Raw genomic sequence first — 27,026 nt, 5'->3', positions numbered from 1 at the left:
ATAAGGCCTTGGTTCCAGATTTGAGGGAAGTAGCCGGCACTCAGCACCATATTGAATAGTTTTACTATTGCGGCCTGTATTTCTGGCGGGCTGTGTTTGATCATTGCTGGTGACATTCTGTCTGTCTTTTTTTACACCTTATGTCTGAGGTTCTCTCTGTTACTTCTTGCAGTGTTATTGGTGTATCCCGGGGGTTTTAAAAATCTTTCAGTGTTTCCTCCATTGCCTTCAACTTTGATATTATTTGTTTTTGTTCTTGGCTTTGTTCTTCCTTCGAGATATCTTTGTAGAGTTCCCTGAAATAGATTTTACTGTTTTGGATGTGAAGGTTGTTTTTTTTTGTGCAATTTTTGCCCATGTGTTTCCATAATTCCCGGAACAAGTTGTCTTGGAGGGTGTCTTGGAGTTGGGTACGTTTGGTGGAGATGTAACTTTGTTTTTTCTTTCGCAGGATGATCTTGTGTTGCCTTTGTAGGTTGTTGTAGGCCTCCTTTAGACTGGTGTTGTTTGGGTCTCAGTGCTTCTTATTTGAGGCAGTTCTTAGGGTCTTCCGTACTTCTTTGCACTCACGGTCAAACCAACCGTTAGGATGTATTTCTTGTGGCCTCTTATAATCACATCTTTTCAGGTCAGGCCTCTGTGCCATGATATAAAATATATTACAGCTTTATTTACCCATCCTGGGTCTGTCTCATGCAACTTGTTGTAGAAGTTGAGAAGCATCTCCTGAATTTCTGGTCTGTTTATATTTTATAGTCGACATCTTGGACCATTTAGAAGATGGGGGTAGGTTGTAGAGGCCGGTCTGATGTGGTTTTAGTGCAGATGGTTTGTTTGTGGTTTTAATGTATAGAAGCAATTGGTTGTGATCTGACAGGTGCGTTTGTGAAGTGACTATGAGTGCACCAACATTTGTAGGGCCCATATTCGTGATGGCATAGTCTACTACACTACTGCCCACATGGGAGTTTAGTGTATACCTCCCTAAAGAGTCTCCCTTGGTGCGGACATGGAGTATACGTAGTCCTAAGCTTCGACTTAGATTCAATAGTTTTTTCCCCACTTTTGTTGATGGTACGGTCATAGATATTTCTCTCTTTTTGTACGGAGCTATGACTGTCAGCCTCTGCTCCAAAGATGAAGAGGTTTCCATCATTGGTCAGGTAGTCTTTTTCTCTCCCCATTCTTGCATTGCGGTCACCATAGAAGAAAATGCTGCCCAGGGTCTTGGAAATGGGTGGCTTCCCTTTGTATAATCTCAAAGTTGTCTGGGTTCAAGTAAGGGGACTCTGACTGTGCGATGTATGTTGCACAGAGGTACATGTCAGACTGAGAGGCGAGGATGGAGCTGCCTATTCTTATCCAGGTGTGGCTGTCTCCTCGCTTCACTGCTTTGATCTGCTCATGGAGCTCCTCTTTTACCAGACTAATATTCCTCCTGAACACCGGCACTGTTTGATGTTTTTATTTATCAGGGCAGGGACAGAGGTTTTCCTGTATCCAGTGGGCACCAGGGACTCATTCTCTGTCCTAGTCCATATCTATCTATCTATCTCTCTCTCTCATATCGCTCGATCTCTCTCTCATATCGCTCGATCTCTCTCTCATATCGCTCGATCTCTCTCTCATATCGCTCGATCTCTCTCTCTCTCATATCGCTCGCTCTCTCATATCGCTCGCTCGCTCTCTCTCTCATATCGCTCGCTCGCTCTCTCTCTCATATCGCTCGCTCGCTCTCTCTCATATCGCTCGATCTCTCTCTCTCTCATATCGCTCGATCTCTCTCTCTCTCATATCGCTCGATCTCTCTCTCTCTCATATCGCTCGATCTCTCTCTCTCTCATATCGCTCGATCTCTCTCTCATATCGCTCGATCTCTCTCTCATATCGCTCGATCTCTCTCTCTCATATCGCTCGATCTCTCTCTCTCATATCGCTCGATCTCTCTCTCATATCGCTCGATCTCTCTCTCATATCGCTCGATCTCTCTCTCATATCGCTCGATCTCTCTCTCATATCGCTCGATCTCTCTCTCATATCGCTCGATCGCTCTCTCATATCGCTCGATCGCTCTCTCATATCGCTCGCTCTCTCTCTCTCATATCGCTCGCTCTCTCTCTCATATCGCTCGCTCTCTCTCTCATATCGCTCGCTCGCTCTCTCATATCGCTCGCTCGCTCTCTCTCGTATCGCTCGCTCGCTCTCTCTCGTATCGCTCGATCTCTCTCTCTCTCGTATCGCTCGATCTCTCTCTCTCTCGTATCGCTCGATCTCTCTCTCTCTCGTATCGCTCGATCTCTCTCTCTCTCGTATCGCTCGATCTCTCTCTCTCTCGTATCGCTCGATCTCTCTCTCTCTCGTATCGCTCGATCTCTCTCTCTCTCGTATCGCTCGATCTCTCTCTCTCTCGTATCGCTCGATCTCTCTCTCTCTCGTATCGCTCGATCTCTCTCTCGTATCGCTCGATCTCTCTCTCGTATCGCTCGATCTCTCTCTCGTATCGCTCGATCTCTCTCTCGTATCGCTCGATCTCTCTCTCGTATCGCTCGATCTCTCTCTCGTATCGCTCGATCTCTCTCTCGTATCGCTCGATCTCTCTCTCGTATCGCTCGATCTCTCTCTCGTATCGCTCGATCTCTCTCTCGTATCGCTCGATCTCTCTCTCGTATCGCTCGATCTCTCTCTCGTATCGCTCGATCTCTCTCTCGTATCGCTCGATCTCTCTCTCGTATCGCTCGATCTCTCTCTCGTATCGCTCGATCTCTCTCTCGTATCGCTCGATCTCTCTCTCGTATCGCTCGATCTCTCTCTCGTATCGCTCGATCTCTCTCTCATATCGCTCGCTCTCTCTCTCATATCGCTCGCTCTCTCTCTCATATCGCTCGCTCTCTCTCTCATATCGCTCGCTCTCTCTCTCATATCGCTCGCTCTCTCTCTCGTATCGCTCGCTCTCTCTCTCGTATCGCTCGCTCTCTCTCTCGTATCGCTCGCTCTCTCTCTCGTATCGCTCGCTCTCTCTCTCGTATCGCTCGATCTCTCTCTCGTATCGCTCGCTCTCTCTCTCATATCGCTCGCTCTCTCTCTCATATCGCTCGCTCTCTCTCTCATATCGCTCGCTCTCTCTCTCATATCGCTCGCTCTCTCTCTCATATCGCTCGCTCTCTCTCTCATATCGCTCGCTCTCTCTCTCATATCGCTCGATCTCTCTCTCATATCGCTCGCTCTCTCTCTCATATCGCTCGCTCTCTCTCTCATATCGCTCGCTCTCTCTCTCATATCGCTCGCTCTCTCTCTCATATCGCTCGCTCTCTCTCTCATATCGCTCGCTCTCTCTCTCATATCGCTCGCTCTCTCTCTCTCATATCGCTCGCTCTCTCTCTCATATCGCTCGCTCTCTCTCTCATATCGCTCGCTCTCTCATATCGCTCGCTCTCTCATATCGCTCGCTCTCTCTCTCATATCGCTCGCTCGCTCTCATATCGCTCGCTCGCTCTCATATCGCTCGCTCTCTCTCATATCGCTCGCTCTCTCTCATATCGCTCGCTCGCTCTCATATCGCTCGCTCGCTCTCATATCTATTTCTACTACTTAAATTACACTTAAAATTAAATACTGTCAGGATTCATAAGACTTTAGCCCATAAAACTCACTGGAAAACAATGCTGTCCTGTTAAAAGTGAGCAAAGCTGTTCAGTCCACAAATCAGGCTTCTCTACACATAGTCTTGTCAGGCCTTGCTACTAGTCAGCCAATTATCTGAGCAGATCATGGATCCGGTTCTTATCTGATCACTAATCAATACCTACTATAGAAATGGACAATGTTGCTTGATCATTGTTGGGAACTTTATCTATTGTGTTTTGAATTCAGTTCTTATTTGTTTCCATGATGGGAAGTAATAAATACTGAATGCAGAACACATCTGGAAGTGGCTCCAAACAACAAGGACAGCTAAAGGTCCATTTACACATAGTTAGGAGTTTACTGCATACTGTGGTATTATTGAGTTCAATGTAGAAACAATATGCAGCAAGCTCCTGAGCTCCCTCTAGTGGTGACTGCAGACAGACAGAATTTTATCTTTAAAGAGACTCTGTCACCACATTATAAGTGCCCTATCTCCTACATAAGGAGATGGGCGCTGTAATGTAGGTGACAGCAGTGCTTTTTATTTAGAAAATCTATTTTTACCATGTTAGGAGCGATTTTAGCTTTATGCGAATTCGTTTCTTAATGCCCAAGTGGGCGTGTTTTTACTTTAGACCAAGTGGGGGTTGTACAGAGGAGTGTATGACGCTGACCAATCAGTGACCAATCAGCGTCATACACTTCTCTCCATTCATTTACACAGAACTAGCGATATAGCGAAAGTAAAAACACGCCCACTTGGGCATTAAGAAACTCATTAGCATAAAGCTAAAAATCGCTCATAAAATGGTAAAAATAGATCGTTTTTCTAAATAAAAAGAACTGCTGTCACCTACATTACAGCGCCCATCTCCTTATGTAGGAGATAGGGCACTTATAATGTGGTGACAGAGCCTCTTTAAATCTCTGTCTGAGGTATTTTGAGCTCTGGTTTAGAAAAATGGAGCGATGGATGCTACAAAGATATATTAAGAAATCAGCACAAAATTTTGAACCGATTTAAATAAAATAAAAAAAATGGTATTCAAGGGTGGACATCCAATTCCAATCTCCCACCTGATCTGACATTGGGCCTGGAAAGACGCTAGTGTGACACAGTTGCAGAGGCTCGTGCATGATACTCTCTGGCCGCCATATGGTTGCCTCAGCAACTGTACAGTCCAGCATGCGCTAGCTTCTATCCGTACCCCAAGTCTGATCGGGCAGGAGATTGGAACTGGAGGGACACGTTAAGCTTTACCATTTTCTGTGCTGATAATATTGAACACTTGTCGCTGATATTTTGTGTTGTGGGTCACGAGATGTACAAATTTACAGTCAGATTTAATATGATCAATAGGATCAACTCGATAGCAGCTGAACCTACTTCTCCTGGAGGGATCCTGGTTTTCACATTATGCCAGTAGATATCATTGTCCGCCTCATCTGTAAAGAAAAGAAGCCATTCCGCAAAATCCTCCTTCCTCATAAAGTCCAAACCCTTTGAGAACTGTGCAAATTCCATTTCTTGAACCTCTGTCTGTAGATTCTCTATAAACCTGAAATAACAATAGTAAGAATTACTGCTTCTTCATACATGGTAATATGAATCCCTGGTGCAATGAAGAAATTAATGCACCAACTTGTATAATCTAACTACATCACTAGCGCTTTAGTTACAGAGGTTGTGTATATATTCATTATCTTCCGCCATTGCAGCCAAAGCGGTGTCAGACTGAGCTTCTGAAAGCCCACACTCCAGATAAATTCGTACGAGTCTGAAAAATTGGTGCAAGGGCTTTATAAATATGGTGTTAGGCCTGAATGTAATATTTTTCAATGTATTTTCACCAGAAGACCTTGTGCATGGGATTGATAGCAAGGTGGCAGTTTTTGCTGACGATACAAAAATTTGTAGGATACTTAAAACTCATCTTGACTGTAAAATATTAGAGAAAGACCCATATAAGCTGGCAGCATGGGCAAAAACATGGCAGATGAAATTTAATGTCGATAAATGTAAAGTAATGCACCTAGGATGCAATAATGGTGTTAATGCATATACATTAGATGGAATAAAACTGGGAATAACAGAACAAGAGAAGGACCTGGGTATTCTGGTTACACATAAGTTAAGCAGCACTAAATGTCAGGCAGCAGAAGGTTGTATAAAAGGGTTTTAGGGTGTATAAAAAGAGAGATAAAAACCTGTGATTCAAATGTATTTCAGTTTTGGGCTCCACATTGTAAAGAGGATATAGGAGAACTGGAGGGTTCAAAGGCGGGTGACTAGATTATTAAATGGGATAGGAGGTGTCGCTTACAATGAAAGACTAGAGAAATTGGGCTCGTTCAGCTTGGAAAAAAGATGCTTCAGAGGGTATCTTATTAATATGTATAAATATATGTGTGGTCTATACAGAGAACTAGCACATGATCTGTTCCTTCCAAGGACTCTACAAAAAGGTGAGGGGACAATCATTGCGTGTGGAAGAAAGAGGTTTCAGACATCAATATAGGAAAGGGTTCTTTACAGTTCGAGTAGTCAAAACTATGGAATGCCTTACCCCAAGAGGTAGTGATGGCAGATACTATGTCAGCATTTAACTGCATGTCCTCAGTCTACAGCGACGTCTTTTGGTGTCGCTGTAGAAGAGGCTGATGAGCGCTCCTGTGAGAGCTCATCCTCGAAGCAGGAGCTGTAACTAACAGCAGCTGATCTCAGAGCAGCCTGCTACATACAGCTGGGGTCGGAAAACATTCGGACCCCAGCTATTTAACCCTTTGATCGTCACGGTCCGTGACTGCGGCAAGATCAAAGAACTACCCACTTTGATCTAGTCATCGGAAACCTGGTGACGTGATCAAACACCGGGGAATCCCACTGTAGTCAGACCTGGGGACATACAAAGGACCCCAGGGCTGTCTGTTCAGTAAGCCTGCAGTTCGGCCACATCATGTGCTGCCCTATCAGCAGCCTGAGTCATAGTGACACAGTATAATGTATTAGAATACAGGAGTATGCTAATACATTACAAGTAAAAAATAAAGTTATAAATAAAGTTATCCCTTAATGGGAATAAAAAAATAAAAAAAAAAAGTCATTATTTTGCATAAAATATATTTTATTGCCGCTACACTAAATAAAAACAAAAAACCTACACATATTCGGTATCTAAACGACCGTAATAACCTGAAGAATTAATCGAATGCGTTATTTAGCGTAAAACGTGAAAGGGATAAAAAATAAACAAGAAAACCGATGCAGAGAAATCGCTTTTTCTTATATTCACACCGTAAAAATATATTTTTTCTACCTCCAAACTATTAAAAAAAATAACAACATTTCTCCCGCATAAAACAAGGCCTCATACGGCCACGTCAATGAAAAAATAAAAAGAGTTACGGCTGCTGAAATGCAGAGACGTAAAAACTGAAAAATGTAGACGGTCATTAAGACCTTTTCAGGCCCGGTCATTAAAGTGTTAAAAGAAGGCTAGATTATTATTTACTGACAAATGGCATCGACGGTGATAATTAATCAAGAAATGAATGACAAGAAAGGTTGCACTTGATGGACCGGTGTCTATTTTCAGACTATGTAACTATGTGGGACTGACGCTAATACATTGATAAATCTGCCCCACTGTGTTCTAGTGCAGGGTCTGCGGGGAATTGTCTTTTTGGTGCTAACTTAATACCGGTGTCATGCAGCGCCCTCTCAGGGCCTAAAACAGTGTATAAGGGCCTGTTCACATCAGCGTTGCCCTTCCGTTGAGGGGTTCCGTCAGAGGTTCAGTCGACTGCGCTATTGATTCCGTCAAAACAACGGAACCGGTTCACAACGGTGACCAACGGAAGCCATTAGCAAAGTTTCCGTCACCATTGACATCAATGGTGATGCAAATGGAAGCGAAGGTTTCCGTTTGCCTTTCCGTTGAGGGGTTAACCCGACAAACCTCAGACGGAGCCCCTCAACAGAAGGGCAACGCTGATATGAACAGGGCCTAAGTTAGCCTGGAGTGTCCCATGAATCTGTGGTGAAGATAAACTGCTTACAGATTGCAGGATGGAGCTAGAAGAAGTTGTATTTTAGCTGTAAATTGAAAGAAAGCAAACAGCATGTACGGAATTTAAGCTACAAGACAAGTAAAGGGAAGAGATACTCAACTTTTTTTTGTAATGAATTTAGAATGCTATCCAGCAGACCTGCCACAAGAGGGCACTGCAGTGCAACTTTTGACAAGTAATCCAGCAAAGAAACTTCAGAGCGTTCAAACACGAAATCCTGCTATACTTTATATCTAAATCCAGACTTGACTGTTGGGGGGAATATCGGTTTCGGAAGAGTATTTTAATTGTTTAAATAAATGTACGCCCCCACTGGACTCTGGAACACTGGAATAGCGTTCTCCGGAGTGATAAATCATTTCTCACTATCTGGTAGTCTGATGGATGAATCTGGGTTTGGCTAATGCCTAGAGAACGCCATCTACCGATATGCATAGTGCCTACTGTAACATTTGGTGGAGGAGGGATAATGGTATGGGGCTGATCTTCAGGGTTTGGCTTAGATACTTTAGTTCCAGTAAAGGGTAATGTTAATGTTACAGCAAACCAAGACATTTTAGAGAATTGCTTCTAAGAGCCCTGAATCTCAACTCAATCTAACTGCTTAGGGGTAAATTAAAACAATAATTTTGAGCTTCATATCCAACATCAGTGTCTGACCTCACAAATGCTCTTTTAGTTGAATGGACATAGATTCCCACAGAAATACTCCAAAATCTTGTGAAAAGCCTTCTCAGAAGTGTTTGCCACGGTTATAGCTGCAACAGGGGTCCTAACTCCATATCAACACCCATGGATGAAAATATGGGATATCCAACAAAGTCGTCACCACCTCTCCTTTTTCACATATAAAGCGAGAATGAGATTTCGGACACGTATCCACCATACAGCTAGTTTGCCAGAATACTTAGTGCTCTTGCACACGACTGAGATCGGGCTGTGAAAACTGTTCGAGTGTCGGCTGGATTTCCTGGCCTGACCATGGTACAGATGGACGGGACTCCTGACATCATAGACATTGATGATGCTACGAGTCTCTGCCTCCCCACGGAACTGCTGTTCCATACTTAACAAAACGACAGTGAGGCCCCATGCACACGACCGTGCCCGCAATCACGGCCCGCGATTGCGGGCAGGGCCGGCCGCCGACTGACAGCCGCATTTTCGGGCCGTGCTCCCATACAAAGTATGGGAGCACAGCCCACAAAATACCAAAGAATGGTTGATGAGTTTTTTCCATAATTCCCGGAACATTTCCACGGCACGGACACCCTTCCGTAGTGATACGGAAAGGTGTCCGCGTTCAATGAAAGTGAATGGGTCCGTTTTTGCCAACCGCAATTGCGGTCCGTAAAAACTGAGGTTTTTTACGGTCGTGTGCATGGGGCCTGAGGCCCGATGCACAAAAACGGACCCATTCACTTTACTTGAACGCGGACACCTTTCCGTATCGCTACGGATAGGTGACCATTCCGCAGAACTGTGCCGGGAATTATGGAGCATGTCCGTTCTTGGTCCGCAATTGCGGCACAGATTCCACCATAGAAGTCTATGGGGGGGAAGCCAAAATTGCGGATGGCTATGGAGGTGCGTCCGCAAATACGGATAGCCATCTGCAAATACAGAAGTGTTGCTCAGCGACACAACGGGGATTTCCCATCAACCAGGCCTCCTTTTTTTTTTGCGGATCCGTATATACGGATGTAATACGGGTGCACTACGGACCGTATTTGCGGATACCGTTCAGCAGAAATGGGTACGTTGCTGATGATTTGCTGATGACTATAAAGCAATACGGTACCGTATTTACGGTCAGTATTTGCGGATATGGTCGTGTGCATGGGGCCTCAGGAAGTTCCGCAGGGACTCCTAGCAACATAAAATGTCTATGATGCCCGGAGTTCATCCATGCAAATTGGCACTGCAAACGATGCCCCCTATGACAAGAAAAAAGTAGTGTATAAGAACAGAGTGGAAAAGCATGAAATGAGAATGAAAGTTAAATAAACAGACTTAGGCTTCGTTCACATGTGCGTTTGGGGTTTCCATTGCTCTGCTCTTTAGAGAAGCACGAAAATATTGCAGGCACCGGATCCGTTGCATGCGCCCGATGGAACCCATTAATGGGCTCCGTCAGGTTTGCGCCATGGTGTTTTTATCGGACAATTTAGCGCAGTATGCTGCACTAGATCGTCCACCAGTTTTCACCAAATCTGTGATTGAGGCCCCTAACGGCGCCTCCAAGGAAGATGTGAGCGAAGCCTTAAGATGGCTGTAAGTGGAACCATTGCCCCCTTTGTAACAACTATTGTGTGACCTAACTAGTACAGGCTGTGCAATAACACAAAGGGTAAGCATGAAATATAATATAATACCAGATGAATTCTAGACAGCTTTGTAAAGGACCTTGGTTAACATTGCCTGCCATTCTGTGAATAATGAGAGGTGACAGATTCAAATATTTATTAAATTAGACTAAACCTGGCTAGTGCCCATAAGAGTATGGGCGCGATGTACATAGACCTGAAATAGCGCAGTTGATTAAATGAATTATTCATGGCAGCCCACGTTCCTGATAAACTCCACACTCGGCCCTTGTAAGACATGAGGACTTTGTGTCTGCAGGCGGTTGTTTAAGATGCCGACACCTCACAAGTTACAGTCAATTCACACAGAAAAGTATCCGACTGTCAAAGGAAAGTAATTAAAGATTTCTTAGACTCCAAACAGCTTTTTGATATTAACTAAACTATGTCTGGCATACACAACCACACACTGGTATAATGACCGCAGCCAGTAATAAGCTGGGACAGCAACATCTCAGTGTTATTACTGTTAGGGCTCATTCAGACAGGCATACTGTACCCACGCTATAAGTAACAACCAGACCTCCAACGTTGTAATACTGAACCGAACTAAAGGGGAATTCACACAGAGTTTTTTACGAGTTTTTGGATGCGGAAACTGCGCCGCAAAACGCGCCAAAAAATGGCCTAAGATGCCTCCCATTGATTTTAATGGGAGGCGCAGGCGTTTTTTCCCAGCGAGCAGAAAAACCAAATGGAATTTTGAGGCAGATTTTCATCCTGCAAAAAACTGTGTGAACCTTAAGCTGGCCATACATTTAAACGAGGACCAGTCACCTCTCCTGACGTGTCAGTTTTAGTAAATACTTGTATTCCCCATGAAATAACAATTCTGGAGAATATTTTCTTAGAACTTTGCATTGTACCGTTCCTCTGTTATTCCTTCTAGAAATTTACGAATAAATTGACAACTGGGCGTTACCATTGTCCTTGTCAAAGAGGTGTGTCCTTACAATCTCACTCTGGTCAGAACGGATTGGACATTGTCCTTCTATGTAGGGACACACCCCCAACTGGTAACACCCAGTTGTCAAATTATTCATAAATTTAGGAGGAATAAGGCCGCATGAACACGACCGTAGCCATGTGCACGCCCATGGTTTTTGGGTCGGTCGGCAGTAGAGTGTCACCCGCGAGCCGCCCGCAAATCGCGGGCCGTGCACATGGCCGCGGCCATTATTTTCTATGAGCCCTGACCGCAGAACACGGCCATAATAAGACATGTCCGTTCTTTTTGCGGTCCGGGCTCCTGGGCCATGAACAGACCGTGGAAACCACGGTCGTGTGCATGGGCCCATAGAAATGCATGGGGCCTAAGAGGAACGTCACAACGTAGAGTTTTAAGAAAGGTTGATCCAGAATTGTGATTTCATGTGGAATATAAGTATTTACTAAAACCAACATGTCAGGAGAGCAGACAGGTCCTCTAAAAGATTAGGATTCAATGCAATGTGGCTGTTCAATCGTACGTCGGATCCTTCTTACAAACGATCTGATTATCAACATGCCAGACTAAACTGGCAGATCAGGGACATAGTTTTAAAAAAAATATGCTAGCGCTAAATGGTGAATTATTGGCCGTAAATGGCCAATCATGCCATATACGCCTAGTAGGTCAATGACGGCTGAAAAAAATCCAACATCAGAGATCACTTTTTTGTGGTCTGTCATCGGCCATCTCATATAATCGTTCACATAGGATTTTAAAATAATGATCGTCGGAAATAGTCAAAATCAGCCATTTTGGCAATATTTTATGATTAGTATCTATATACAGCTTTATACGCAGTACATTTGGTTCAGGAGACTCACAGCAACGTTCCAATGCATCTGAATTGGAAACCTAAGCAACTTTGCAAATTGTCATAAAAGTTTTGTTTCTTCAGCTCCTATGCAGACCTTTATGTTTCCATGGTAACAGACTAAAAACAAACCCTATGTAATCTCGTCTTGCAGTTCTACTTCCTCTTCTTACGAACATACACTCCGTAGGTAATGAAGACGTAGGAGACAGATGTGTGTACGACTGAAGGATCAGAATACACAGGGTTTGTTCCTGGAAACATATAGGTCTGCATAGGAGCTGTGAACACAAAATCAGAAGAGATTTCTAAATGAGACTATTTGCAAAGTTGCTTTTTTTTAATTTAAGAACGGACACATATACTTAAATTTTGGGATAGTGAATTTACTGCCAAAAAACCCTTTCCATTATGACTAATTGGCGCATGCTGCAGCAACTAACCGTGCATCATTTAAGGCTACGCTTGGAACGGTTTCTGGAGGGGAAAAAAAATAACAGGAATTTTTTTTCCTAATCTCACACACCCTTTTTTATGCTGGCATATTATGTGGTCTGTCTTCCCATGAGGTCACTACATTTAAGTTTTATATATTTTTTATATATTTTATAACTTCAGACAGGGTCCAAAGCTGTGGCCCCCAACAAGGGCCTGTTCAGGGCTCCTGGCAACATGAGTAAATTGCAAAGATACTGATCAGTCTTTCACTTCTTTCTTGGGCTCGCTTAGCACAGTCAAGCAAAACAGTCCATTGACTTTAAAGGGGTTTTCCAGACACTATAAAATGATGGCCTATCCTAAGGATAGGCCATCAATGGCTGATGGGTCGGGGCCGATTTTCGGGACACCCGCTGATCAGCTGTTTTGAAGGGGCCGCAGAGCTCGTACGAGTGTTGCTTCCCCTTCATTTCTTCTTCCTCACGGAGTCGTCGACCACACATTTAGCGGCATTTCACAGGTATTGCAGCCTTTTCTCCCATTCAGTTCAATAAAGTTTGTCTACTGTATTTGGGGACTCACGGTGCAGCCCTCAAAATAGAGAAAATAGCCAGAGTCCTTAGGAAAGGTGGTGCCTATCATTTTGGACTTATTTGTATTCATTTCAATGAACAGTCCTCTGGATTCTTAAAGGAGTGGCTCCCCTGCTCCTTCCCCCACTCTAACAGATCTCATCCCATACGTCTGCCAATCACAGGTACACATATCCCAGAGCCTGGCACATTACACTGGCCACGACCCAGTGTTAAAAGGTATATCATCTTTTAAATGGGGGAAAATAAATTTGTGATTTTTGTCGACTAAAATGACAGCTTTCAATCCCTTCGTGCCGTTGGACGCCCTTTTTCATGACACAGAAAAATCTGTGAAAATATTGATCTGAGATGATGCAGGATTGCGGTTACAATTATAGCAGTAAAGACCAGTGATTTCCAATCTTTACAATTTCCAAAGAAATTCCAATACATTTTTTGGACCAAAGGAATAGGCTATTAGGACCAATCTTTTCAGGACTGTAGACGCACTGTAGACGCACCACTTTTTTCCGACCCCTCATTTTCATACAGATCAACCAAACTATAGGTGCGCCCATTTACATTGGGCTCAGAGGACAATCTGTTCATGCCTTTGCATGTGATATTCAGGTTCCATTATGCTATTTTCTTGTTCTTTACAGATTAAAACAGTAAAGAGATCCGTAAACCTGACCAATCTTTTCTCACGTAATGTTCTCCATCTGACAGGTGTCTCCTTCATCTGTACAGAAAGGTTTCTCTAAGCAGACAGGTGTTGTGTTTCTGTATTCAGCCCTCTTCAGACCTGTCAGTGCACTGTTATCTCAGCTCCTAAGAGCTCTCATGTGGGTCCACTCAAACTGTTCTATTAAAATGACGACTCCATCCAAAAACAAATACATAATCAAGCCAACATGCTTCATGATTTTTTTTTTTTACAGGACAGCGGAGACTTCTCAACAAACTTGTGACGGATCTGGAAGACTTCTGGCTTTCCCACCAGGGTAGAGATTTCCCTTGGTGAAATGATGTGTTCTTCTAAAAATCCCATCCGTCATCTCCTGTACAAACAACGTGGGGTAGATCAAACACCCACAACAATGTTCTGTGTGAGGCAAAAAACATCAGCTAGAAAGCGGTCTGTGAAAGATCGAAGCTTACAGACACAAAAAAGACGTGCTGGATTTCCATTATTCTGTAGAGTGATGTCAAAAGTGCTATTTACTCTGCAGATCCAACGGCTGTGATCTTCTCTTCAATGTGCCATGCATTAAATAAACTCCACTGTCAGCCTGTGATATATAGAATGATAAAAGAACACATTCCAGTTCCCGAGAAGAGAGGGGAAGAAGTGACAATCTTGAAAATTACCAGCATTAGACCCTACACTTAGCCTGCAAACCCTCGAGTGAGATGTGGGAGTAAATCCTGATAACAGGCTTCTGTCTGTGTGGTAGATACAATCCTACTGCACAGACGGGCCACAAAAAAGATCTGTTTTTATTAAGGCAAGGCTTACACGGAATGGATCTGATGTAAAGCCCCGCCAGTTATGGATGTAGCATCTGGAATATTTTTAGAGGAAAAACAACAATAAACAGAAAGGTTATATACAACATATTACCATACACTTTAACAATGATAACAAAGTTTTTATAAATGAAAATTGTTTAGGCAGGAGATAAAATGTATTAAAAAATACAGTTCTGAAAGACCAATATATGGTTACTATATGTCACAACACAACTAACCTAAAAATATACTAAACATATTAGAAATTTGGTTAAAACTTTATGAATAAAAAAAAGTTCAAGATTTCTTTGGGGCTCTTGCACACGACCGAGTGCCATTCGGGTTGTTTTCGCAGCATTCGGGTGGAACCCGATAGTTTTCACGGACCCATTCACTTCAGTAGGTAAATCGGGTCAGTTTTCACGGGCCGGACTCTCCGATCCGTGGAAAGATAGAACATCCTATCTTTCTATGGATCACGGACGGGACTCGGACGGCACACACAGTCGTGTGCAAGAGCACTAAAACTTTTCTGCTAAACTGGGACGTGTCAGGTATAAAAGCTAACAATATTTAGAGTTAAAGAGAACCTCTGGCAGAGACACAACTTCCCGCCTGATTGTCTATTACACTCCTGACTTTATATATATATATATATATATATATATAATGTTAGTACAAACTTCACTGCAGTCAGGCCTCCTGTCTGCTTATGGTGAGACACCATCTTGAATTTTAGGTTTCACCCTTCTTTCTCATCCTCTGTGCTATGCTACCAATCTCATGATGCTTCAGAATAGCCTCACATGAGGCAGATAGAGTGAGTACCATCTAGGCCTGCTGGGAGGACCGTAATTATCCCTCCCTCTATATTCTCCTAAATAAGCTAAGAGGATATAGGTGTATAGTAATAATCTTCTCCATTATAACTGTGTGATAGGAGCCTGTCTAATCATCAGCAGTAACAGTGATGGGAATTTGTGTCCCCCCCTGTGGAGACCCTGTGTGGAACACACTATGTAATTTCATCATACAGGAAGTTCTGGTGCCTGTGTGAGTGACTCAGGCTTATCTCCATTGAGTCAAGTAAAAAAAAAAAAACGTGTCACCGAAGCCGGATTCAGACGGTTATTCAGGATAAATTCATAGTGGCTTTTGTATAGGAAGGTTTCAATATTATTTGGTGATATTTTTGTATATGTTTGTTATAAGTATAGTGCATATCTTATTCCTATTGTTTCCTTCACAACTCCCTTCGATATGACCCAATAAACACCGAGATATACAAAAAAAAATACCTGTAGAAACTGGAATACTGCAGCTTATCCCGTCCTCCACGTCCAAAGAAATAAACAAGTAAGGTTGTGTTGATGGCACTTTCTGCAGTGGACTCCTGCAAAACACCATTAGTTTTATAATTACCATTTTACAATTAGTCCATCATTGTGATAACAAAATATTAAAAAGAAAAGAAAGGCTAAAATAACTGACACAGGATTATACAGTGAAAGCTCTCCATAGACCACCTCCTTGAGAAGACCACTCCTGACTAGTCTGACTGATCCAGACTAGATATTCTATTTCCTTATCTCCTATGTATGTCAGCCCCCCTTCTTTGGGATGACCACCCCTGTAGTAATTAATCCCAAAGAGGGTTCACTGTACTTAAATTAAAGCAAAGCTAGTTTTTGGGCAGACTTTGGTATGTGCAGAGCACATTCAGTGCAGTATCAACAGAAGCAGAGCTCAAACATACAAGTGTATTGGGGCTCCATACAGCCTCCGGGTTGCATGGGGCCCTACTATACCACCATAAACCTCCAATTTCATTTGGCGCATGCTCCCTTAGACACTGTATTTCACCATACAAGCATTTATTCTAGGAGAGTATAACCCAGTGGTACAACGCCGTACTGAGCACTATACGTGGACACTGTGGGCATAATACAACCTCTTGCAGTTCTGTCACTCGTCAGATCTGTCACAATAATGGCCACCTCTACAATGACATTAAGCGACAGGTGCACAGAAGTCCTTATGAAGCATTCTACCTCGACCAGAGCTTCTCAAACTGCGACGTAGGATCACTGGTGAGGTGCAGTTGGGAAGGTGGTTTTTCACATTAGTGATCGAATGCACAGGCCTTTGTCTGGCTACAGCAATCTCTGGTATGGTGACAGAATCCACTGCTTTTTGTGCTTATTTTATTATTATACTGGGCTCAGTAGACCGATGAAGGATTACAATTTTTTAATCCTTGGCATAGACTTGGACCACTTGTGAGACACCAGTAGAAAAAGTTTACAGAGCCCTGACCTAGAATTTGATTTAAAGTGGATAATACTAAAACCAAAGACCTGTTGAGTGTGTACAGCTTCAGGACCAAGCACTGTTAAGCTATTTTTAGAACACGTTTGTTAAACGGCTATAACTTTTTAATTTGTTTGGCTAGCGAGGTCATTTTTGCGATGTTTTTTCCCCTGATCAATGCAGGTTTCTATTCCTATCACTTTTATATACATAATTTTTATTTATTTTTTATTTTTAGGCTTATAGCTTTAAAAAAAACCAGTAGAAATACATATATCTATCTATCTATCTATCTATCTATCTATATATATATATATATTTATTTTTTTAATTATTATTATTATGGCCTGTCCCAACAGCAGCATTCTACTAACAGCATCCTGGCAATCATGTGACCGGCCACATGACCACCGGGACCAATAGAACCGCTGTCTCTATTTCTATACACAGCGCTCCTAAAGCTCTGTGTGCGTGAGTACAGAGAAGACATAAGCAGTGAAAACCCCTTCTGTCCTCTCTCCAGGGTCCCTGGCTGTCTCTAACTGCCAGGCATCCGACATCTAGCTGCCTAATCATTTGGCCGGCGGGCTTAAACCTGTGCCGTATATATACAGTGGGCGGTCCTCAACCAGTTAAATATTGCAAGTTCTGGCCAACACCGCCGAGGAACATGAAGCAGTTTTCACAAATATTCTCCTTTGTATAAAAGCTGAACCAAGGTGAATGTGTTTCAATAGGCAATCTAGCATGAATCAACGGGGCCAATAGAAAAAGTTAAGGCTAATGGCTTGACCAAAATGTATTGCCCATGGTAATTTTTCTGACCATATGGGTAAAGAAGCATGATGGAATCATCACACATAGTATCCAATAAAATATGAGACTGTGAACTGGTAACATTTTTGTATGTTTTTTTCTTATTCTATTATAACCTGATAATATGTGGAACAGTTAGGGTATGTGCACACACACTAATTACGTCCGTAATTGACGGACGTATTTCGGCCGCAAGTCCAGGACCGAACACAGTGCAGGGAGCCGGGCTCCTAGCATCATAGTTATGTACGATGCTAGGAGTCCCTGCCTCTCTGCAGGACAACTGTCCCGTACTGTAATCATGTTTTCAGTACGGGACAGTAGTTCCACGGAGAGGCAGGGACTCCTAGCATCGTACATAACTATGATGCTAGGAGCCCAGCTCCCTGCACTGAGTTCGGTCCGGGACTTCCGCCCGAAATACGTCCGTCGATTACGGACGTTAAAGTGGTCGTGTGAACCCAGCCTTAGGGTATGTTCACACCGTTTTTTGCATGCAGAAAATTCAGCCTCAAAATTCCATTTTGAATTTTGAGGCAGATTTTGATCTGCCCGCACGCCGTTTGCCGTGTTTTTGCAGCGTTTTTTGCCCGCCGCCATTGAGTGCCGATGGGCAAAAACGCAGCAAAATGCACTTCCTCTGCCTCCCATTGATGTCAATGGGAGGTCAGAGACGTAAACGCCCGAAGATAGAAATCAATGGGAGGCATTTTTGGCCGTTTCTTGGCGCTTTTTCTGACGCGGCTTCTGCGTCAAGAGACTTGTCAAAAAAACTCTGTGTAAACAGGGCCTTAATATTTGCTTGCTAGGAAAATGGTAATTATAACTGTAGATGCACATGAGACAAAGCTGCTGCAGAACATGATCCAGTATGAGGTAAAGCCTGTGGACACATCGCATGTCAAGCTTCCTAGAGAGCAGAATAGTAATGGTAAAGGAATTTAAAGGCAGGAGTCTTTGTGTGGGACTTCAGAGCACGCTACATATAAGTGCTGCTACCTTCTCTAGTGATTCATACTTCTATCTGTTTATTCTGCTGCCTTCAAGCAGAAAACTTTCTAGTAGAAATTTGCATCAGCAAAGAGATTTTCAAAAAGCTTAGCGATGTTCAACAGATGCGTGTCCAAATACAGTCATGAGTGATGAGAAATGGAGCAGAGGACACGGCCAGGAGGGGACTACTAGACATGCCTTACATTGCTTCATATGCTCTAGCCATAATAAGCAATATTCAATACCAGAGGGACAGGCAATGATATCAATGTCTAACCGTCTTCTCACAGCCACTTCTTTTAATATAATATTAAATGATTTTTTACTTTAGCCCATTGTTGCCTTTATGGAAATTATTAAGTGTGAATTAATAAATTATATTTTATGATAAAGGCTGTACTGTAACCCTTTATTTCACAGGCAGCACTGCCTCATAAAGACAACGCCTGGCCGTACTAGGGAAAATGGATGTCTGAGTGGGGAGTCGCAGGACTGGACAGTCCATATATTTCATGGTTGACCACTCATAGAACATACAAACTCCATGCAGATATTGTCCTTGGTTGGATATGAACCCAGGACCCCAGCGCTGCAAGGCAATAGTGCTAACTGAGCCACCGTGCTGCCCAATATGGATGCTCTGAAAATAAGGTGGGATATGATGTATTTTTTTCAAATATATATATATAATTTGTCTATGGCCTAACCAGCCAATGGGTAGATGTAAAAAAATAAAATCTTATTACGGTATTTAAATATCACCAAGTATTTATTACATTTATAATGACTGTACCTGTTCTTGACAATTTTTGCTATTTACTTCCACCCCTTCATCCCTCAATGTACTCCTATGAATCTTATTCATATATGGGACGCTTTAGTTTTGTATTAACCTGGCCAGTTGTATACCCACCTAGATAATTCCCAGATAATTTTTTATGAATGTCAAAAAGTGCATCCCTCATCCATGTTACATAATCTATCTATATGATATAGGATGCCACGTAAGTATTGCTACGTTCCTCACTGGAGAAGTGGATCCACTAAACTGCAATTGGTTTGGCGCTGGCTAGACTGGGGTGCAGAGTATAAGGAATCTTCAACCTTAACTACCCCACAAGGAGGTATTGACTTTCCCGGTCTGATTCTCAGGTCACAGTTACCAAAATAATCGACCGGCGGCGCATGCGTTGTAGCGAAGAATTTGTTGTGAAGTCAGGAACATATTCAGGGGTCGTCAACGGATTAGCAGTCAAACCGGAGGATGAGACAAAACCGTAGTCAGACCAGGAGTTGAAACCAGGAGTAGACCACAAGAACCAGGCGACAATTTCAAAGGGCAAGACAGGAGCGTAGTCCAGGAAAAAGGTCAAGGCTAGGAACAGGGTGAATTACAGTTAGAATCAACAGCCCATCAAGGATCCCATAGCAGAGGCTGGATGTTATTAGTAGCTGCCGGTCACCATGGTATCCCGGTGAATTGGAGCTGGAACCCTCACAACATTGCTGGAGCAGAAGTGGCAGAGGAGGAGGCATCCGGTTGCCTACCCAGCAATCAAGACGTGGCCATTGGACGGAGCCATGGATGTTTGCCAGGCCTCATTGATGGAGGCGTGTAAGTTATGGATCAGGTATAGTGCAAAAGGGATAAGGGAACACACACAGGCCGATAGATTGGATGGAACTGGATAGGAACTATGTATCATTCCAGAAGTAAACTTACTTTAAAGGGGTTGTCCACGTTTGCGAATCACCTATTTGTTAGAAGGGCTCTCCTCAATATATGGTGATCGAAGGGGTGCCCCATTACATGTAGCATTACACAGTTATCATTGAAATCAATGGTTTGTCCATATAAAGTATGGATTCGTGATGATTAGATACACAGTGATCCATCTGAAGATACGTGAGCTGACAAGGTGCTGAGCTGTTAAGTCAAACCTTCCCTTCAGCAGTCTTCCCCCTATAAACCAAGTATGCAGACTTAATATCAGTAGGGAACACCTAGAAGCCTGACTTTTCTTGGCAAATGGTACCAGTAAATTAATGATCATCTTATCAAAGCTTCCTTGGCCATACAGGTGAAAAGATGTTCATGCCAACAGTAGTTCTGAACGGAGACAGGTTTTCTTCCAAAATGGCTTAGCTGCACGATTTATGATATGCTACTTATGTAAAGCAAAGGATAGTTATTAGATAACACGGTTATGAGTCAGTCGGTTTCCTCCTATCATGTAGAGTATGTTCATTTGAGCTTGGATTGGTAGGGTTTATCTAGACACACACTTTGTAATCCGTGGGACCGCTGCATGTTGTCTAGATTATGGCCATCTGCAGATAATATTTTGGTGCTAACCTCACTTGCAAAGAACGGTGTTTGGGTTTGATAGGTGCCATATGCTAAATGCACACATACTTCACTGTACGTGGCATGTTATCTTGTATTAATGAGTTGAGCTGCCAGTTAATATGTTAGGACTGTACGCTCCTGTTTCTGTAAGGATGGATGACCGAGACTACTCCCCCGATGCTAGAGATGCTTCGCTGACTAATGCTAGTGGGCAAAGCTATAAAATTGCTGGACTGGATGCGGAAAACTTAGATGTCTAAAGAAATTTCCCCATATACATTTATGGCATATCTACACAGTATTAAGGGACCCCCTTTTCCAGTTAGGTGGGGGTCCTATAGATATACTATAAATATCTATGGTGAAAAAACCCTATAACAGACTGAAGTACATTTGCTTTAGGCTGACTATACATTATAGAAATTTTCTCCACAGTCAGAATATCGGATTGCAGCAATAATCACAATGTGTAAATGGCCATAACACAATGGATCGAAAATCATTGCGACCATAGGGGAGATTTACTAAGCAATACGTGCCAGAACTCTGTCACAAATGTTCCCCCTAGAATGGACAAATTTATGTGTTTTAGACACTTTTTACACTTTCAACAGTTTTGAAAAGCAAGAAGAAAAGGATTATGGTTAAGATCCGTCGCCATTTTTTGGCACACAATATTGGCGTTGGCATACGTTAGCCAATGAAGGGTCATGTATCTAACATGCTTAGCAAAACGTATCATGCCAAATGTGCCATTTTGATAAATCTAGTGCAATTTGAACCACTCCGCTAACTTCTAAATGAACGCACCCTATAATATTATTGATAGATCTTGTTCATAGAATGCAAATGGTGATTTAAAGTGTAAATAAACATTTAAATAACTTTTGACTTATCATAGTGAGATGTCAGAAGTTGTGATCGGTAAGGGTCCGAGCACTGAGACACCCTTCATTCACTGAAACAACGCTAAAACAAAGCATCGGGCAGATGTCAAAATGCGTAGCCAGGTTATTTAAGTATTTATTTAATTCATTAATAAATTAATAACTTTGATCTTTACCCCCCTGGACAATAGCAGTGCTTCTTTCGAATCCACTGTTTTTTTTTGTTGGAAATTTGGATATTCTAAATTTAGGTCTTTATGGGTAAAGTCAAGGAAAATCCCGATAACTTTTAAGAATTTAAATTCAAAACTCTTATTTAAACTTCAACATGGAAAAAAAAAAAAAGATTTTTTTTTACATATGTTTGTGGTTACCTTTAAAAAAATGTTACGCTATGTTTCAGGCTGAAATCTCCTTTCCTTCATTCATTTTCAGATCCCCTGTACAACTTGTTCCTGGACTTTTCTCATTTGGACGCGTCATTCCCAGTAATAGATGCTGGATGTGAGTTCTGTGTCCAGGATGCTGCTGTCTTCACTAGCTCTCATGTATCAGCGCAGCTTTATTCCTGTACTGCTTTCGTCTTCTACAATCCATGAGGGATCTCTTGTCCCTTGTGCTGAGAAGCATGTGATTACACAGATTACACAGTCTGCTGTAGTAATATTGATACAGACTGTTGTCCTCCAGACTGGCACATGTGCTTTTCTTCCCATTTACACTCTAAAACTGTACAGCTTATGCGATATGCCCTCCCCGAGGACTTGGTCCTGCCTGTCTCTAACATGCAGGATCCAGCTAATTACGATCACATCTAAGTTTATCAACGGAGATGTGAATTGGTATTAGCTGGACCCTGCATGTCAGAGAAACGCAGGACCAGTTTTCAGCTGAACCGTGAGTCCAGCTGATCTGATAGAATCGGCTTTGACTGCAGGATACAGATTCAATGTATACAGGATACATAAAATCTGTATCTTAAAAAATAAAACAAACTTTTAATTAAAGTAAATTTAAAAGTTGCTTTAAAATTACATAAAGAATGGTTTTATTTAAAAATAAATAAATTGATAATGTGGGTTAAAATGTGTATATAGCCTTTAAGTTTGCATTTAGGCTGCAAATGAACAATAAAAATGTATTTAGTACAAAAGGTGTCCATAGCCTTTAAATTCAACAACTACAGAACGTTCCCTCCACAGCTGAGATATCTTTCTATACAGGCATATCTTGACCATTAAAGGTGTTAAGCATTACTCATAGCATTGGCATTTTTAAAGAAAAAAAGAAGCGAAAACTAATTGTACATAGTAAAAAAGTGAGGTAAGAGAGATCATATAGCAATTATTTTTATCCTCTCATCCCAAGTATTCCGAACCAGATGGTAAAATACAAAGAATAAAGCCTTTCAATCCCTTAAACACTGAAATGTAGATCTGAACTGTTAACATTACATGCAATATTTTGTCGAAAGACATACAATGATTTGGAAGGAAATTGTAACATTTCGAGACGTCGGTTGGTGTCTTACATTTCCTTCTTTTTTTTTTGTCCGTGCACAGCAAAATAAATAGCTGTAGAGAAAACACACACTTCACGTCAACCCCCGGGACTCAGAGTCTACAGTCGTAGAGAGGGGCCTGGACAGAGATCCTATTCTGTCACCACTTGCGTTGGGACATTCTTTGAACATAACAAATACACCAGGCAACATGAAGAAAGATTTTTTTTTTTTTCCAAAAGGGAATGAAGGAGGGCAGAGGTATTTCAACAGAACTATTCTTATGACATCTAAATAGCCTCTGTGTCTTTTATCCCGCTGAAGAGGTAAGATGAAAGATGAGAATCTTTTCAGGAGACTTAATACTAATGGTTATTTAGCTTTCAGCATATCTTAGGAAACCAAAGCCATTAGTTCAGTGTGGGTCTTCATGCTTATTGCATACGTGACATTTCAAATACTTTATAGTCCGGCTCCTGCCAGTAACGCTCATGTGTCGGACATTTACATTGGGTTATTATTTAACTCTTTTCCAACCAAGGGCCATTGATGCATTCAAAAAGTTTTTTTTTTGGTGTTATTTTTGCGGGACATATTAACCTTTTCTTATGGTATCATACCGGAACCACCATCTTTAAAATGTGTCGGCATTATAAAGCAAAAAAATGGCCAACATTTTCTAATGGTTCTTATTCCTCTAATTTGCCTCATTATAATGATACTAAATATGTATCGGTAATTTGTTACTTAGACATTACAGCCCAGAACAAAGATCCCTATTAAGGTTCTAAGAGTGTCCTCACTTGGCATGTATGTGGCATCTGCACATGGGTATACAGCAGCCAGGCACAATATTTTTTTGCTAAGTGTAGGTGCAGATAGGGACAGGGCAGAAGGGCAGAGATGGAGGACAAGAATTACTTTTTTGTGGATTTGGGGGAAACCTCTATTCTAAAGAGGGCATATCATGGCATGGGAAAAGGGCATTATAAAATAGGGTATTTATTTTAGGAAAGTATACATGATAACAGTGTGCCTGAACTGGAAAGTGTGGAGTTCTGATTTTTTTGGTAGATATTTTTGTATTTTATGATTGGATAAAAGTGTTTATTTCTGATTTCAGGAAACCATCGCAAACATTCAGTGCCATTTTAGTGGCAATGAGTTAAAGTGAAACAATACTTTTGTAAAACTGTTGACATCTCATAGTGACATATCAGAAGTTTTGATCGGTTGGGGTCAGAGCATGGAGACCTCCACCGATCGATAAAACAAAATGGCAGAAGCGCTCGGGGCACTGTGCCACTTCGTTTCTGATCAGAGTTTCTCGGAGTGGTGTATAAGCTCAATAGAAAGTCCATAATTCCGTACACCGCTCGCTCGGCTTTCCCAGGAAAGCAGATCAGAAATAAGCGGCATGGTGCTCATCCGAGTGCTTCTACCGATTGGTTTTAGCGATAGGTGGGGGTGTCCTTGCTCGGGCCCCCATCAATCAAAACTATGGACATGTCAAAAGTTAGTTAAAAGTTTAGTTGGCCTTTAATTATTTCAGTTCTTTGTCATATTAGTAGGATTAAATTGTCACTGTGCTATTAAAAGCAATCAGCCATCAAACTACCGACTTAAATATACAGATTGTAGACTGGAAGGGGTTAAAGGTCTTAATATGACAATGTACAAAAGCACTGGTTCTTCATCTGACAAATAACCCTTTCAATGCCAAAGATGGCTGTGTTACAGGACTACAGAGCTGCAAGAAGGGGGAGGGGGGAGCCTGCCATGACTTGCATGGATTGACTTTAGGTAACTCTCCTAACTGCAGCCTATATTTTAGGAAGGATTTAAAGAATTTATAGCTGTAAGAGCGTGTCTAAGGTATTAACGTTATATTTGTAGATTCAGCTCTAAACATGACTGAAAAATTCCCCTGTCCTTTGTGTTCCTGGGAAATCTTGCCGATTAGCAGTACTGTATATACTTGTCATAATAGCTCTCCGCTAGCGAGCGAGGAAGCCTCTCAGTGCAGAGCTCTCCGAAATATTGACGGGAAGGAGTCACATATAAACAATACCCATCTAGGCTTATCTGAGATGAAAAAGCCTATCCCTGCATTTATAATAAATATGCACCGACTTGTTTGTTAGTCACTTTATCAGCTGGGATTCCAAGGTGGGATTGGCAGATATCCAAGCACAATGTTAGTGGGAGTAGCAGATCAGTTTTAAGTTCTACAGAACACAACCGTCTTTGAAAAGAAAAAAGAAAAAAAAGCTACAAAGAATATAACCTTAAATGAACGCACATTCTTGATTTTTATGCAGAGATAAATCTTTGCGTGCATTACATTTTTAAATATTTAGTTCCAATTTCCACGTCTCTCAAATGCAGCAGATAATACACCTTACAATCATAACTTCAAAAGGGTTGTACATTAATATGTCTAAATTAAATGGCTTCTCTGGTTCTTTAAAATTGATGGCCTATCTTTCCGATAGGCCATGAATATAAGATCGGTGGGGGTACAACTCTCGGCACCCTGCCGATCAGCTGTTTGAAGGGGCCCTTCTTTGTATACCAGGTACAGCTCACCTTTTAGTGGCGGCTGCGACTAGTATGACAAATCGCTACAGCTTTGTGCCATTCAAGTGAATGGGACTGAGCTGTAATACTAGGCACAGCCACTACTAAAAGCACAGCGCTGTGCTGTACAGAGCAGTATTAACAATCAAGGCCCCTCCAAACAGCTGATCGGCAGAGTCGAAACCCTAGTGATCTAAATACTGATGACCTATCCCAAGTATGGCCAGCTTAACTTATAGCTATGCATCAGTAGGAGGATCAATACCCTTTCCAGCAATGAGCTCAGTATATTGCACAGTAGAAATTTACCTGCAGTGAGTCCATCTTGAATTCATCTTTTGTGCCAAGAATCTTTTGCAACTACAAAGTAAAATCAAAGTAAGTTTAGGCAGAAAGCTTTGATTGGGTGTCAGAAGCACACAGGAGCAGAGGTCAGCAGAGCCGTCAGTCCAGCTACTGTAACGGACGGCTTTGGCTTACAGCGGCATTATGTAGCTTCTATGTATACATAGAAGCTGAAGCGCAAAAACGAAACAACATTTTTAATAAATGTCTATTAGAAAAAGGTTTATAAACACAAGAACATACATACATTTTTAAAAAAACAGCTACAAAAGTTTAAATAGCTTTCAACAATCAAGCATAAATGTCCCTATTAATCTCACGTACAGATGTGAAAATCAAAAGACAGTCATCTCAACGCAAATATAAATAAAACACATACCTTACTGGGTCAGTCTTATTCCTCAAACGTTAGCAAAGATAAAAATTGGCTTGTGGTTAAATATTATTATATTAACACGTTTCTGCTGTAGAGGACACGGCACTGACTCATATGAACATTACTTGCTTTTTGCCCTAAAAATTGAATTTTTCCTATCCCATTAACATGGGCAGAGCTTTTATTTGGGACATATTTAGAATTTTCCCCTTGGTAATGAAGTGAAAGCATGCGGCACAAACGTGAAACAGAAGCTTTTATAAAGTTAGACGTTTGGATAAAATAACGCCATCTATAAAATGTACTTTAGACTGAAGATAAAGGAGAGCAAAATGCACAATTGCAATGTATATTGTTACACTTCTGTAGATAAGCATGTCTGCTATAAATCAAGATGGAGCCTATCTTTTTCTATGGGGCTTACCATTTCAGCTCCACCATGACCAGTATTTTTTATTTTTTTTTATAATTGGATCT

The 27,026-nt window shown here is 41.9% G+C and overlaps 1 protein-coding gene across 2 annotated transcripts in view; it reads right to left on the bottom strand.

Annotated features, from left to right (window-relative positions):
- MICU2 (mitochondrial calcium uptake 2) overlaps nucleotides 1-27,026 on the bottom strand; it is a 270,394-nt gene that overhangs the window by 14,548 nt on the left and 228,820 nt on the right. The window contains exons 7-9 of one of the 2 annotated variants that reach the window (XM_075851627.1): nucleotides 26,138-26,188; nucleotides 15,690-15,784; nucleotides 5,015-5,186 (exon numbers count right to left, since the gene is read on the bottom strand). In XM_075851627.1, the coding sequence (XP_075707742.1) occupies nucleotides 5,015-5,186; nucleotides 15,690-15,784; nucleotides 26,138-26,188 (318 nt within the window). The remainder of the gene's footprint in view (nucleotides 1-5,014; nucleotides 5,187-15,689; nucleotides 15,785-26,137; nucleotides 26,189-27,026) is intronic. The other variant, XM_075851628.1, reaches the window with a different exon arrangement.

Source organism: Rhinoderma darwinii, chromosome 2 (assembly GCF_050947455.1).
Source record: "Rhinoderma darwinii isolate aRhiDar2 chromosome 2, aRhiDar2.hap1, whole genome shotgun sequence".
NCBI classification, from domain to species: domain Eukaryota; kingdom Metazoa; phylum Chordata; class Amphibia; order Anura; family Rhinodermatidae; genus Rhinoderma; species Rhinoderma darwinii.
This window is presented reverse-complemented; position numbering and strand designations above follow the sequence as displayed.